General features: G+C 37.1%; 2 protein-coding genes across 3 annotated transcripts; both read right to left on the minus strand.

Annotated features, from left to right (window-relative positions):
* Positions 1–468: 468 nt before the first annotated feature.
* On the minus strand, positions 469–8,459 carry CMBL (carboxymethylenebutenolidase homolog). Of its 2 annotated transcripts, none has more exons than XM_005239742.4 (6): positions 8,304–8,459; positions 5,622–5,844; positions 4,722–4,829; positions 3,492–3,634; positions 1,936–2,027; positions 469–898 (listed from the first exon to the last, which is right to left on the minus strand). In XM_005239742.4, exons 2-6 carry the CDS (start codon positions 5,834–5,836, stop codon positions 719–721), a joined length of 738 nt encoding a protein of 245 aa, XP_005239799.2. In that variant the 5' UTR covers positions 5,837–5,844; positions 8,304–8,459; the 3' UTR covers positions 469–718. The 2 variants fall into 2 exon arrangements, with proteins under 2 accessions (XP_005239799.2, XP_055655922.1); XM_055799947.1 differs by lacking the exon at positions 469–898 and adding an exon at positions 1,278–1,510 and having other exon boundaries at positions 8,304–8,394.
* A 1,967-nt stretch (positions 8,460–10,426) lies between these two features.
* On the minus strand, positions 10,427–14,585 carry LOC101912695 (carboxymethylenebutenolidase homolog). Its single transcript, XM_055799948.1, has 4 exons — positions 14,416–14,585; positions 13,369–13,511; positions 12,509–12,600; positions 10,427–11,801 (listed from the first exon to the last, which is right to left on the minus strand). Exons 1-4 carry the CDS (start codon positions 14,466–14,468, stop codon positions 11,646–11,648), a joined length of 444 nt encoding a protein of 147 aa, XP_055655923.1. The 5' UTR covers positions 14,469–14,585; the 3' UTR covers positions 10,427–11,645.
* Between the last annotated feature and the right edge of the window lie 742 nt (positions 14,586–15,327).

A 15,327-nucleotide genomic window follows, 5' to 3' on the forward strand; every position in this document is an offset into this window, starting at 1 on the left:
TATCTTCTTCCTATGCTCTCTGTGTGTCTGATGGCAGTCTCCTATTCCTGCCTTGTTCTTCTTTCTCTTCTGAGTTTTCGTGCTCTTCACAGTCTCTCTGTGTCCTACCCTCTTCTCACTTCTCCAAGTTCTTCTCTGGTCCTGCATGTTCCTGTAGTCACTTCAGTCATGACTTCCAAATTTCGCAGCCCACTTCCAGTCTGCATACACTTCTTCCTATTGTTCTTCCACTTCCCTCTTTCTAGCTCTGTTTCTATGGATTCTGGACAGGATAGCCTGTTTCCAAGAAAACATCCCAGCCTTTCAAACCAGTATGATATTTACCTCAAAGCTGAAAATCACACAGCTCAGTAACTCTAAACACGGCTTTTTTGGAGAGCATTTATCAAGCATGAGTGGAGTTTTAATGACTTTCTTATCATAATGATATTAATAGAAAAAAGTGAAACTTTCAGATTCTACAAAATATCCCATATGAGATTCTAATGATTTGAAGATACAAGATCAAATATAAAAGACATTTTTACATTTATAGCTTTCAGCATTTGAAAAGCCATTTCTAAGCATCTACTTAGAAGACAAGTGCAAATAAGTAGTGTTATTGCAGAAGTGTTTTATAAGATATTTTGTTTGTTTTAAGAACATTTTAATCAATACAGTTTGTATGATTTTCTGGTTTCCTACAACAATGGATTTATTTTATGGGCATTTATTTATGTTAAAGATATTTATTCAGCCAGTTGATCATATCCTTTCTTCCTTCCTCAATGTAAGGTTTATCTTGAGGATTGATATCTTCTCTTTTGCGATGTACAAACCCATGTGTCTGTCCAGGGTAAATTTTAACTTCATAATCAACTTTACAGTTTTGTTTAAGCTTCTGCTCCAGCAGAGTGACCTGTAACACAGAATGTTCCATGTTGGCTGAGTACGGAGTTAACATGTTATGAATTTACAGTCCTCAAATTGCCCTGTTTTTTTACTTTTCTGAGAGACAGACACAGTGTGTCCATGCCATCATTTTCTCTTCTACTAATTTTATACCCAAATGCATTTCTGTTACTACACTTTATTTAACTAGGCTTCCCCCCGCTCCCCCTCCCCCCCAATAAAATAGTAGCATGTGACTGTACAAAACTGCAAAAGAGTATACGGGTTACTGTAATAACACCTGTAAAGGTAAAAACACCTATTACTCAGTGTCATCAGAAGGTTCGCATGTAGTGATCACTGTACAAGTTACTGCTGATAGGCCCCACCAAAAAAAAAAAAGAAAATCAAGGCAAGGTTTTTAATTAATTTGAAATTGAAATTGAGGGAGGAGAAGCACAGATACAAAATCAGCAGTTCAAAGCTGCTGGCATTTTTGGCAGGATAATTAAAGCCAACATCACTCAATGAGGGTGTGTCTTCCTCTTTGATCCCCTTGGCTGATAATCATCTTTCTCCAGCCATTCCGCACCCAGGCTCCCCAGGAAGGCTGTTGACAGAGTACCAGAAAGGAGAAGCTCTGCAGGACAGTGGGAGAAGGAAAAGGATAGTCACAGGATTTTTTAATTCTCCTGGAACTAGTGATTCCACCAGTACAGAAAGTGAGAACTTTCTTCTGATTTTATGCACCATCAGTATGATTGAAGAGGGTTTTCTATCCTAAACTTGACAAAAGTCTTCCTTTGTATTCTTGTCCTTTTCCTCCTAGGAACTCTCATATAGAAATCACCCATATTTTGCAACAGAAACAGAAAATATTTTTTAGTGTCACTGTAAAACTTTTTTATTTGGACATAAACAACACAAATTTGTGTAGAAATACTGTAAGAGTGAAAGGGGAAGAAAAGTACAAGTTAGTTTTCTACTTTCTTTTAATTAAATATCAAATTACAAAACAAGCATGAAAAGCATTAAAAAGACAAATATCTCTGACGGGAAACTCACCTGCTCCAATGGGATGTGTTCATCCTTTTCAGCAAAAATGAAGAAGGTGGGATGAAGCAAATTGGATTTGTCCTCAAAGAACCTGATGACACCTAGGGAAGAATGAGCACATATACAATAAGTCATGTTACTTCAAGTGGTTAAATTGCTACCACAACTCTACAGTCAAAATAATGTAATTTTGTGTATAATATATATATATAAAAATAAATAAAGTAATGGAATTAAACATGCTTTGCTTAAAAGTCCCTTCGGTTGTGAGAACTTCCTATGATGTGGGATGTCATCCAGTACAGAAAGACTAGCTCTGCCTGAAAACGTCAGGGAAGAATTGTTACATTTGCCTGGTTCTTGTGGTTTTCTTTAAGCACCTGCTTCTGACCACCATCAGAGACAGAGTCCTGTGAAAGATGGACACTTCAGAGCTGCTTGTCCCTAGCCTGGCATGGCCATTTTTAAGACTATTGTAAATATTCACCAGTCCATATAGTTAGAATTGCAGTGTACATAGATTTATACTGATATAAATTAATAACAAATTGATATTGTAATTTTTACAATTAAAATATATTTTAATATATATAAAAACTAACCAGCTACCACCCTGGCCACTCTTATCATTATTTCAATTATTACAACAGAAAAATAAAATTATTCATATGTTAGCAAGTAGCATTGCAGAATTGACTCAGCTGATCAGCAAATCAGTGCAGCAAAATAGTTCCCACAATCATTCTGGAAAAACACATTCAACTTCCTTTCATCTCAACTGAATATAAATTGCCTTGGGTTATAGAGAAGTACAGAGTTTTATAACAAAAATATTAAGGGTAGCATATATGCGTTAAGAATAAAAGTGTGAGAGTACAAAGGTTAAAACAGAAAGTTAAAAACAGTTCACATTAATAACAAGGGACCACTGCCAGCAGTAACATTGAGGAGTAAGTTGTTCATGCCATGATCTGAAGGGCTGCAGCCTGTGCAGCCCCCAGCCCAGATGAGTCATCAGCAAAAGACCCTCCACAGGACAGCAAAAAGGTTGGAAATCGCTGCTGCCGTGTCTTTCCCTGTTAGCCCAGCGGGCGAGCAGAGTACCGATGTGTGCCAAATAGGTTTACCAAAACCTAAAAACCAGACAGTGGGCAGCCACCTGTCCTGACTTACGCAGACTGAGGTAAGCAAGATACTGTGGCAAAGATCCACTTCATGGTAACTGTTGGCTCCTAAAAGATATAAAAGATGTACCCAGAAACCATTTTGTCATCACCAGCCAAGAGGAACCTGAGCCATAGGGACGCCTTGACATTTGGAGTCCCTTGTATGCCATGTAGCACAGAAGCAATCGTGGCCATGCCACTTGAATGCACAGATCTTGCTTGTTATGATTAAGTGCAAAAATGTGAGTGTGCAAAATCAAATTGCTTAAAGATTTTGTAGAATAAAATCACCTTCTTCCATAAGATGTCACACTGAATTTTGTTACAGGAATACTCCTACAGAGTAAGTTCCTGCACCAGTCACGTCTGCTCAGAACATAATAGGTATTTGAGACTTACCATAGAGGGACACCCCCGTCTTTAAATTGGGATTTTTCAGCATCAGATGTTGTACTGCTGCTCCACCCCAGCAAAACCCAATGACACCAATCTTCTTTGCACCACATTGCTCCCTTAGATACTTCAGGATGACATCAACCTCTCTAAGACATGTAAATGAAAGCAAATTAAGGCTCTAGCTCTCTTCCCCTGGCCTCCAAGGTGGCTGCTGCTCAGAGCTGCTGGCTAGGCATCTGTCTGCTTGTGGGAGGCGATAAGTGACTCCTGGTTTTGCTCTTTACTTCACTTATCAAACTGTCTTTATCTCAACCCATGAGTTTTCTTGCTTTGTTCCTCCTGTTCCCTCCGCTGTCCCTCCTGGGAGGAGTGGCAGTATAGGTTCCTGGCTGCTGTCTGGGGTCAACCCACAACTAGTACAACTAGTGTACTACTAGTCATTTCTAAAATACAAGAGAAACTCCAGGGGAGAAGAAAAAGGAGAAAATCAGTCTTCCTAGACTCGGTTACTGGAACCTAAGGTGATTTTATAACCAGCAGTCCAATTAATTTCACAAATGGCAATAGTGGTCTTATAGGCTAACACAAATAAAAGTTTAAGACACACAGCCCATCAAGAGCATCCCATTATCACAGATGTGACTATAGGTAAACTATCTCTCATCAGGGAGACAAATACTTAATGAAATTGTGGAAGTAGATTTGAGATTGTTGCTTCAAAACCAGCAGTAACATACAATCAAGCTACACATCAGATAAAAATGGGAATAATATAGCTAGAAGAATGGGAAAGTAGTATTCTTTGAACCAGCAGGGATCTGGTGGGGAGCAGGGCCAATGCTCCCTAGTGTTTGGGGACTGTGTTTGCACCCTATCTAAAATGCACGGAAGTTGTGGCTACATGCAGGAACTGAATCAAACCGAGGTGGAAGTAGCGAGCTGCATTTTCTAGCCTTTGACGGTTCTTTTCTTTTGAGTCATTCATCTCACTTCTACCCTCTGCACAGGTAAACAGTGGGTGCTTCTATTCTTTTCAAAGTTCTACTTTTCTCCAAAAAGTACCTCTCACATAATCATGAGCTTGACCCACAAACTGCATGAAATTTCTGGGTTTGGACATCCAGCTGTATTTGACCCATTAATAATTTAGGATCTAATCCTGCATCCTTACTGAAGCAAAATTCCCTACAAAAGGAGGTTGTACACTTGCTGGATAGGGAACAATGATTGTACTTGTCTATTTTGCCGGCATTTCGGGTTTTCAGCCAGTCATTGAAAGTTGCCCAGTCATTAGAAGGTTTCCAAGCTTCTTGTCCCACAAAAAAATCTGGGCAGATGGCTCTGCAAGAAACATGAAAACATTTTATGCCCATGAAATAATACTGATAAAGGATTAAAGGGAAGTCCATGTGTACTACACAACAAATTAATTTTGTTGAATATACATAGAATTTAATCTACATCAAAACTGTACAGCAACCCTCATTATTTTTCTACATCTAATAAGGAGACTTAGCATAACTTCTAGATACATATTGCCCTGTTAAAATTCATTAATCTGACAAATTGTAAACTGCAATTGAAAATACTTTGTTTCCTACTGAATGTAAACAAACAAACAAACAAACAAAAAACCTACAGTTTACATGGTACATACATTTGGGCTAGAGGAAATGCTAATCCTGTAATACAGGAAAGAGGATACCCAATATGGGTTTTTCCATATTGGAAGACTTATTTCTTTCTTTGACACAAGCTGGTACAGTTTACCTTCATGGAGTGACTTTCAGCTTCTCTGGAATTTTTACTGTAATGGCAAAGTTGCACAGATGCTACATTGGGAGGAAGGAAGCAGGCTGCTTTGGGTTCATGAGGCGTGAAAGATAAAACCAAGATTTTTTTCCTGTTTGGCCTCTCTTCCTCTGTGCTTGCATACTATCTCGCTATGGTAGGACTACCCACCTATGTTAGACTTCTTACACTGTTTTAAGAAACAGGAAACTCTTCAGAGAAACATGTAAGGGAACCCTATGAAATTATTTCTATTTGTATGGTTTATATAAATTCAGGAAATAGTTGGTTCAACAAACTTCCTTATTAAAAAGACACTTTGAAAACAGTAGCATTTCTTACATGTATCCACTAGTTGTTAGCATATCAGCCATGTATCTGGTATTCGGCAGTTGCCATCCAAATATATCATGAATCACAATCACAGCTTTGTCTGTGCTAGCAGGTGGTTTGCAAACATACGCCTTGATGTGCTCAACTTGTACCTCCTGCCCACAGCCTCCATAGTCAAACCTGTCTCCAATATCACATGGGCAGGGCCTCGATTCATTAGCCATGCGTGATACTAAAGAACAAAAATTATTCAGTTGTGAATACCACATCATACCATACTGAAATAGATCAAAACACAGTAGTATCATAGACTTCCATTTTTGAATCATTACAGTGACACTGTGAACATGCTGATTACTGTTAGACCTAAAATGCAACATTAGTTAATAAGCCCACTGGGGTTTTCTTATAAACAATAATCTCTTTAGAATTACTTATATTATGAACTCTACAGAGGGAATCTGGTATATAAATAGGACTTCCATGCTCTACAGTAAGTAATACAGTAAAAATTATGTTATGACCAACCAGCAACACAACCATCACAAATTATTTAAATAGCAATGAAACCAATTCTTTCACTCTTCATCTTGTGTATGTCCTTGTCAGGAATACATAACTTTCTTTAGCATAGACTGTAAAGGCTTAATACAGGACTTGGTGTTTTCAAGAAAAAAAACCAACCCAACATGGCTACTGTGTAGAAAGATATAACTTAATCTATTACATATATTATAGTACATAATTACACTTAGATTAAACATGGTATTTTTCTTCAGAGACTTAAGATTTTCCATAGCTTACTTTTCCAGTGTCAAGAAATCCTTTTTCTAACCACCTTCAGCCTCAGCTATTGCAAACTTTTGAAGGAGGATACTTAAGGGAAGTGCCAAGAAAAATATGCCAGCAAAAGCCAGAGTATAAAATTGTATTTATTTAATAATTAATAAGGAATGCATTCAAACTCTAAGACAGGAAAAAAGAAAACTGAACATAAGGAAAAATTCCTTCAGTTGAGGCAAATGTTTTATCAGGAATGTAACAGTAGGGTATAGTTAATTTTTTACAAACTATTGCTTAAACTAAAACAAGCAATTCACAAAGGTCAAAAAATGCCAGCAGATTCTAACAGAGATTTATGTAGCATCTTGGTCTCAAGTTAATGATCTTATGCCATTGACCTTATGTGCACAGAGCATCTGCAAATTATTAAAGAACACAAAGAGAATTTAGATAAAGCTTTACCTAAATGCTCTACCGATAATTTTTGTGTACTAAGAAAACTTTGCTACTACAGAAAGAAGGATGTTCAAACTTTACTATGTTGAATACACTGACAGAGAGAAATGGGAAAAAGCAGATTACTGAACAGTCCCTGACATAGTGGGACTTAAATAGCTGTGGCACTAAAAGGACAGCTTTAGGAAAACAAACAAACAAACAAGCAACCCTACAACCAGGAGTTTTGCACAGATTTCCAGGGACCAAGATGCTCTGGATTGGCAGACTTTAAAATTCAGACTATCCCAAAAGGTACTAGCAGAGCTAGGGTTGCAGATCCTGTGAGATTTCATTTTCACAGATCAATTCAAGACAAGCTTTATTGTGTTCAAAAGCTGTATTAACTCTGGGCACACATATATACTAAACCTCTACTATATTTTTTTTAAAAAAAATAAGCCACACCCACCCAGAGGTGTTTTTTTTCACATGTTCTAGTCTCATGTATAAGACTTGTGATTTAAAATAAATGTACCACAAAAGAAATATTAATAGGTAAGTATATAAGACAAAATACAGTTTAGAGTTGATAACTAACTTTCCATTCACAAACCATTTCCTTTTGATTAGACTAAAATCAGAAAAATATAATAAACCCAGAAACTTAATATTAAAGAAACATACATTTCAGAACTCCAGAAACACAAGTGCAATACCTTCACCAGTCCTTAAAGGCTTTAGTTGCAAACATTTCACATTAGCTGACAAAACGTAAAGCAACATCTAAAACATAAAATATTTAAAGATGCAGATATAGCAGCTGAGGAAAAGAGCTCCAGACACAAGCCTGTGAGGAGTAGTGTTGGCTTGTGTGGTTTATAAGCCATACAGACTTTGCAAGCTTTGTAGCGTAGTCAAAACGTTCCAGTGTTTCAACATTTGCCATAGTATGCATTACATACAAACAGTATCTTCTTCCATTTCTAAGACGTTACTGAAACATTCCTTAAAAATTAAGCCCCCTCCTCACATCCATCAAAGCTATTCTTTTATATCTGTAAACCCATAGCCTTGGTGTTCCACCACCTCCACCTGCAAGTACTTGAGCATTTATTCGAAGACCAAACAGTAACTTCATTTTTCAGAAACATGAACCTACAACCAGAGAAATATGAAGATACTGCTGTGCAGCTCTTTCACTTCCAACAGACTCTCCTGAGTCCTCCTCCTGAGAGGTCTTCCTCACCTCAGCAGGGAAAATAACAGGTTTCTGAACCATCATCTCAAACATTTAGGGGAAAAAAGTAGCCCCCGATAGCATTTAAATCAGCATGCACTCTTTAAAAAAGCACATACATAAAAATGAAAGTCCCCTGAACATGCTGAGTCAGACCTCAGCATGCACTTGTTTACATTTCTTAGGAGGAAAAGCCATGAAAGTTTAAAAAACCGAACAAAACCAATACCTACCTGTAGCACAGCAAGTGTGTGAGATAGTAGAGGCGAGTCACAAGAGTTCAGCGTGGATGGTTAGTGCTGAATGTGATCCCAAAAGGAAGTGCTAACTCATAAAAATGAAAGCGGTGAGTGTAAGCATCAGGTTTCTTCAAATAAGAGTTACGTAAGTTACTGCCCTTATCTCTGCGTATTGCAGAGTGACAAAGTTGAAAGTTCTCTCTTTTTAAAGCTGTTAATTTTACTGCTAGCATAGGCAGGGTGTGCTGCTGTGAGGAGCACTGCAATAGCTGAGTACCAAAGCCTCTTTTTAACTTACACAAAATGATATTGAGCATTGGAGGTCTTTTCAGCTTAGGAAACATATTAATGTAGCTGACCAATTCATTTAGATGATTTCTTTTTTTTAAAAGGGTGCTCCTTTGTTTTTAAAGGTCAAGGTGGTATCACTTTTAAACATTATGTTGGCATTATTTCCTCAGACTATTTATCCATTGGTAAAAGACATATCTAAAGTCATCAGAGGGGTGAAGCAGTGAAGTAGAGTTATCATTTCAAAGCTGTATACAGATAAAGCTTATATAGTATGGGGAAAATATTTTCTCTTTCAGAATGAAAATAAATAATATGTAAAAAGGTAACAGTTTTGTAGACCACTGTACATATAAGTGTTTAAAATACATTTGTATCCTTTCACAGGATATTTTATACATTTTTTTTTTCCTTTTGAATTAAAGTGACTGCATGATCCTTGTATCCCTCCCATACTAATGATTTTCTTTTTGTTGGATTATTAGGATTATTCTGTAACAAGCTTTATCTAAGGATATTAGCAATCCAAAATTCACTGTTTCCTCAGAGGCACATCTAAAAAGAAGCACTAAATGCATTTTAGCCTACCACACTTTTGCCTTAGGAAAGCAACCAGCCTTACAATTCAGTCCTCATGTGTAAGCTGTTTTCCCGTGTTCTAAGTCAGTGCTTTTTATTTACAATTCCAAAAATAAAGTCAAATTTTAAAAAAGCCTACCAAAGAACTCCAGAGTGGAGTCATAAGGTTCAAAACCCACCCTTTTCTTTTGGTCTGATTTTTTTTGGCTTTTCCCACTTGCATACTACAAACAACACATTATAGCATGCAGGGAGCTTCATTACTCCATAGCAACTTCAAAGAACAGTAGCAAAATACATGAGAGAAAAAAATGGCAGTTTAGATCATTCCTAGAAAAGAAAAAAGACAGCAATGTATGCAGAGCCTTCTTGGCTTAATCAATGGAGTTGCTTAATTACATTTCCACTCTCTTAGTCACAGTAATGTGGCTCTGGAAATTTTTCTTTACACATAAGACTATTCCCCTTTACCATAATACTAACATTAAACTCTAGAAATTAAATGGCTTTTACTTTGATATTGTTTCATGTTCCTTGATAGGCAAGCCATGCAGCTTTTTTACTTCAAAGTCAAAACTTAATTCAACACATTAATGACCTCTGTACATGCAGTTGGTTGCAGTTTGTACTGTAAACACTTACCTGTTTTGGATCGCGCATTTCCAACTCTTAGTGACTTACAGTTCTCATGGTTTGGTTGTACTTGTAGTAACTTGTAGCTACCCTTTCACTTCAAACAAATGCTGCGTCTCAGTTTGTTTTTCTCTTTTTGCTTAGTCACGGTGTTAGTGTTACAGAACACATGCCGTTTCAGTATTTATGAATGACTGCTGTTCTTTAAATATATGCCCTGATCGTCCTCTTGCACATTAGGCTAACCTGCTAATGCTAATGGAACTCCACTAATCTCGAGTTAGCCAGGTTTTACACCAGGGTAATTAAGGTACAATAAACTTCCAGACTTCTACACTCATCTCCTGCAAAAATGTGTTATGAGAGCAGTATCACCTAGGTTAACAGCTGGATTAATACATTACATATAGATGGTATTGTATGAAGAACAACAGTTAATAGGCAGCTGCAAGCCAGAATTCTCTGAAGACCTCCCCATGGGAAAGACAGAGGGCCATTACCAGCATGTAAAAGAGGAAAACATGGATGGGAAAAAGCAAAAGAAATTAAAATCCCATTGAGAAAGAGATGGTTAATTAATACTGTTGACTGTTTTTACATGAGACACACCACAATGTATGTTGCTCTGATATTTAATTTGAGACATTGTCTTTAGTAAAATTAAGACTTTCCTAAATTACATTTTCTCCCCATTAAAGCACATAGCAGTCTTTATTAGTAGCACTGAGAAGGTGAAAGGGACATAACATTGTTTTCTTTTTCTTACAACTTTATAAGTACCAGCACCCTGTGAAGATACTAGGCAGCTGGTTTAAAACTAATGAATGCAAGCCTTTCTCCCCATGAAGCATAAATTAAACCATGGAAGTCACTGTCATAAAATGCACTAGAGGTCAGCATTTCAAGCAGGTTCAAAAAGGGTCTGGCAAATCCACAGAGGCTAGGTCCGTCCATTCAACACACTGCTCCAGTGCCAACATCCACCTCAGGCACAGCTCGTCCTGAACAGCTGGCTGCCAGATCGTGGAGTGAGAGGGACAATTCCCTGCACAGCCACTGCTGGCCCCTGACAGAGGCTGGGCGATGACTAGATGCAATCTGGAGCTGATGCAACACTAGATTTTTCTCATATCATCAATGGGAAAATTACGTAACAAGACGCATTATGCAAAAATCATGTACCATTTCTTCTTTAAGCAGCAACCATGGTTGTAAGCCACACATTAAAATGCCTTGTCTGCAGATTGCACGGCACTTTTGAATTCCTAAACTGACCAGGAAATCACCTACAGTGTTTCACAGAACCAGAGGTAATCTGAGAAAGTAGTACTCCATCTGGACAACCTTAGCCACAAGATATGCCCACTTACGTCACCTGTTAAATACGAATCCGCCACCACCATACCAATCAAGAAAGCCTAGTCTTTCAAAATAAGCTTCACCAAGCAATGTATTTGTGTCCCTAAATTTTGAACCTGTGATTTATGTAGATTAGATGAACAGTGGCCATAATACACAAATAGATTAATTTAACATTAGTCTTATTTCAAACATTCAGATAAATCTCAAGGAACTGGAGAATATTAAAACGTGACACTGCTAAGTGAAATCTAAGACTTCTTCAAAAGAACATAATATGGAAGTATCCATTAGAATCTACTGACAAAAACATCTAAAATAATCTGTTTACTTATTTATTTGATTTCTATTTCAACAAACCTTCCCCTCAGTTTTCTAAAATGTGCCATCAAAAATCTGCACAGTGTATTACATAACTGGATTACAATTTAAGTTGCTTGTTCTTCTATTAAATGTATTTATTCAGTCAGTTGATCACATCCTTTCTTCCTTCCTCAATATAAGGCTTACCTTGAGGATTGCTGTCTTCTCTTCTGTGATGTACAGAACGATGAGTTTGTCCAGGGTAAGTTTTAACCTCATAATTGACTTCACAATTTGTTTTTGTAGCTTCTGCTCCAGCAGGGTGACCTGTAATAGAGAGCACAGTCGTAACTATATCAGTATAGCCATATTACACATGCTACCATTCTTCATCTTATTCATAATCCAACTCCCTAATTTATAATTCAGGCTAGAAACTAGTAACCAAGCTTCATATGGGCAAAACAAAAAGTAAAATTATATAAAGAAAAAACACCTTTGCAGTAAGGGTCTAGAAAGTTTGTTAGAATATAAAGGCAGGTCAACAATCTGCAAAGATATGGACAGAAGTACTTCCTATATGTGAAATATATAGCAATGCTAAATACACTACAACTGAACAAAAGCTTCTAACAACACCTGTGGATGGAATGTGGTGTATCCTACATGGTTTATGGGTTTCTGACCAATAGAAAACAGTATCATCCAGCAAAGGATAGCTCTCTGAGTACAATACTTCAAAAAATACTTCAAAAAAGCGATGACATTTTGATAAAGCTTTCTTACCTGGGTTACTAGCCATACTTTTACATACTTTTACAAAGGAATGAGGCTTAAGAAGAAAAAAAAATATCTAGTTTTCATTCTTTGCCTAGGTTACATTAGCCTTCCTGTTCTGTTTTGCCGCATTCTGCTCCATTTTTCTCCTTATTTTTTGCCCTTCAAGCAGTATCATGAGGCTGAGTTTTGATTCCAAATTCTGGATGGAATTTTAAACATGCAAAAATGAAAGAAGACAGAGGTTATTAGCATACTTGATGAAGGGGAATGAAGTCATCTTTCTCAGCAAAAATGAAAAACGTAGGGTTCAGGAAAGTGGCTATATCATCAGAATTCTTGATTAGTCCTAGAAAACATTAAAGAAACAAAAAAAAAAAAATCACGATTGACTTTTAAAGGTGAAATCCAGCTTCAAATACAGCACTCTGCTTCTGCAGTGAAGTTTTCAAGTCTCATGCAATATGCAGCCATACATACTAGCTTTACTTTCAAGCTACTGTAACCATGACTCCTAGTAGAATACCTTCCAAGATTGTAAGTCTATTTAAGCCATTTTCTTAAGATACAGACAATATCTGACTTAATAAGACTTGAAAAATACCTTCTGTGCATACAAGCTTGAATGTTTTGAGTGGCTGGGAAAGTCAATGCTTTAGTAAATAGTACAAAATTTACATTCTGAGAATGTTAGCAAAGGGCAGCTTAGCTATCCCAACTTCTTGAGCAGAGCATAAGAGGAAAGCTGGTGTTAAAATAATCACAATCTAACCTCACAGAGCTACAGCAAAAATAATACTCTGCTCCTAAGAGAATTTCTAGCTCTGCAGCATGCAGAGCAGTAGTAAACAGGAAAAGGGAGCTAAATCAGGAAGGTGACTGAAGGACAACACATATGTCCGTCCAGATCTGAAATAAAGATGTCTGCTATGACCCGTTCTGAAACTAGGAGCAAAAACCTTCACCACTGTCTTCGCATAATATCTTCCCTACTCAGCTGAAAATACCTCTCTTCATCAGCTGACAGCCTGATTTGAAGAAACAATGTTAGATGAAGTACTTAAGCAATATAATATGCATGTGTACCTGCTTGTATTACATCCCTGTATTTACCTACCATAGAGAGATACGCCAGCCTTTAATTCCAGGCATGTCATTATCAGGTGAGATACAGCAATACCACCCCAGCAAAAACCAGTGACCCCTAATTTCTTTGCACCATGCTGTTCCTTTAGATATTTAAGCACAGCATCAGCTTCTCTGGAACATACAAGCAAATGAGAATTAAGCACCCATTGTAAAACCAGTATTTGAAAATTTGAAAAGAAAATCTAGAGATGCATAGAAGATACATAAAACATAGAGATCCCTATATCATGCTGTTACTATATTTTCTTTCACATACTTTAAATAATTCATTATTTCAGACCAATAGTACTGGTTGCTAATCTGAAATAATCAGAAAGAGAGAAAAAAAAAAAAAAAAAGACCTGAATGGAATTAAATAATAATGCAACGTGATCAACATATATCAAAGGAAACCTAAAGAGATGGAAAGTAGATGATTGATTAAACACCTACCTAAGGGTTAAAATAAGCTGATGAAGTTTTGCTTTGTAAATGTAGATAGAAAAAGTAATAAAAACCTCTCTAGAGAATACTATTCATTAGACAGTCAAAATGCTGACAATAACTGTAAGCTAATCCCATATATTTGCTGCAGGAAAGTCAATGTAACAAACAAGGTAGATCTTTTCAGAATTTATAATGTAGCTTGAAATACATCTTATCAAGATTCTGTATTCTGAAAAAAACACATTTACCCCTGAAGCAGGTGTCAACATGCAGAAGCAGTAAAGAGAAAGTATTGGTGGCAGTTAAGTCTTTTGTATCACCTCAAAACTATATTTTCAGCCCCAGTTCCTTGCCCCCTGCGGCACGCAAGCTATACACACCCTTAATACATCAGCCTCGCAAATACCACATCATCCACCAACACACACAGACAGAAGCAAATGAAGTGCCAAAAAATTCTTTCTTCACTGGAGCTAACACTTGAAACGTGAATCGCCTGTAAGAAATACCAGGCAGAGCCCAACCCTTCCTCCCCATTGCAGCGGACAGGGGACAGATTCCAAACTAAAAAGTTTCCACGACAACTGACCCCTCTGAGAAAGGAGGGGAGCTCTCTGGAAAGGATTCAGTTATGTCTCCCATAACCTTCTTACCGAATACCTAAGCCCAGCAACCTTCAATGTAGCTACTACCAACAGTCCAAGAAAGATATTTGCTCTCCCAGGAAGTTAATTAGTTTGGTCTCCAATTAGACTCATCACTTCTTGTGTCACAGGTCATTTTTAAACCATGCTTTTTGAGGCAGAGGAAACAACTTGAAGTCTATAACAGCTGATGTTATCAGCATCAGTTGACAAAACTCTTCCCTAAGCCACTGCTGAGAGTTGTTCTTGAACTCTATTCAAGGCAAAAATAAAAGGTCACTGATTCCATCCACTTTAAGGAGGCATTAAAAAAAAACACCTTCACTGGTAGATTAGCTGCATCCAATCTCAAACAAACAAACAAACAAAAACAACAACAAAAAAAAGCAGTATGTGACAGCAGCAGGCAATGGGATATCCAGTTCCCTGACATCTTGTTTATTTTCCTAGTATCTTGAGTTTTCAGCCAATCATCAAACTTGGACCAGTGATCAGAAGGCTTCCACGTTTCTCTTCCCACAAAAAAGTCTGGGCAGATGGCTCTGCACACACAGACACACACAAAAAAAATTGAAATTGAATTAATTAATCAATCACTGAGATTTTTTTGACCCTTCATAGCATGAAAAGTTTCTATCCAGGCATAATTTTGTTTTGATTTCTTTTTTCTAAGAAAACAATGTTTTTAAATATCATTGTTAACTATTCTACAGAAATGCCTATGAGCTTTAGAAATTATTTATAGGTATCTATATATGCTTTTTTCAATTACTAAACCACATAATTTGTGATACAAATCTGGAAAATACAAATATTTTTATCCCTAGTATTTTACCTGCTGTGAGTACATAATTTGA

This window comes from Falco peregrinus, chromosome 3, assembly GCF_023634155.1.
Source record: "Falco peregrinus isolate bFalPer1 chromosome 3, bFalPer1.pri, whole genome shotgun sequence".
NCBI lineage: Eukaryota > Metazoa > Chordata > Aves > Falconiformes > Falconidae > Falco > Falco peregrinus.

Bases quoted from the DNA above. Each gene is read 5' to 3' on its own strand.
- CMBL (XM_005239742.4), bottom strand. From the start codon at position 5,836: ATGGCTAATGAATCGAGGCCCTGCCCATGTGATATTGGAGACAGGTTT. The intron at 3,635-4,721 runs GTACAATCATTG...TACATGTCTTAG, and splicing joins AATGCCGGCAAAATAGACAA to AGAGGTTGATGTCATCCTGA. The intron at 899-1,935 runs GTGAGTTTCCCG...TCTGTGTTACAG, and splicing joins AACACATCCCATTGGAGCAG to GTCACTCTGCTGGAGCAGAA.
- LOC101912695 (XM_055799948.1), bottom strand. From the start codon at position 14,468: ATGGGAGACATAACTGAATCCTTTCCAGAGAGCTCCCCTCCTTTCTCA. The intron at 12,601-13,368 runs GTAGGTAAATAC...AATGTTTTCTAG, and splicing joins GGCTGGCGTATCTCTCTATG to GACTAATCAAGAATTCTGAT. The intron at 11,802-12,508 runs GTATGCTAATAA...TCTCTATTACAG, and splicing joins ACTTCATTCCCCTTCATCAA to GTCACCCTGCTGGAGCAGAA.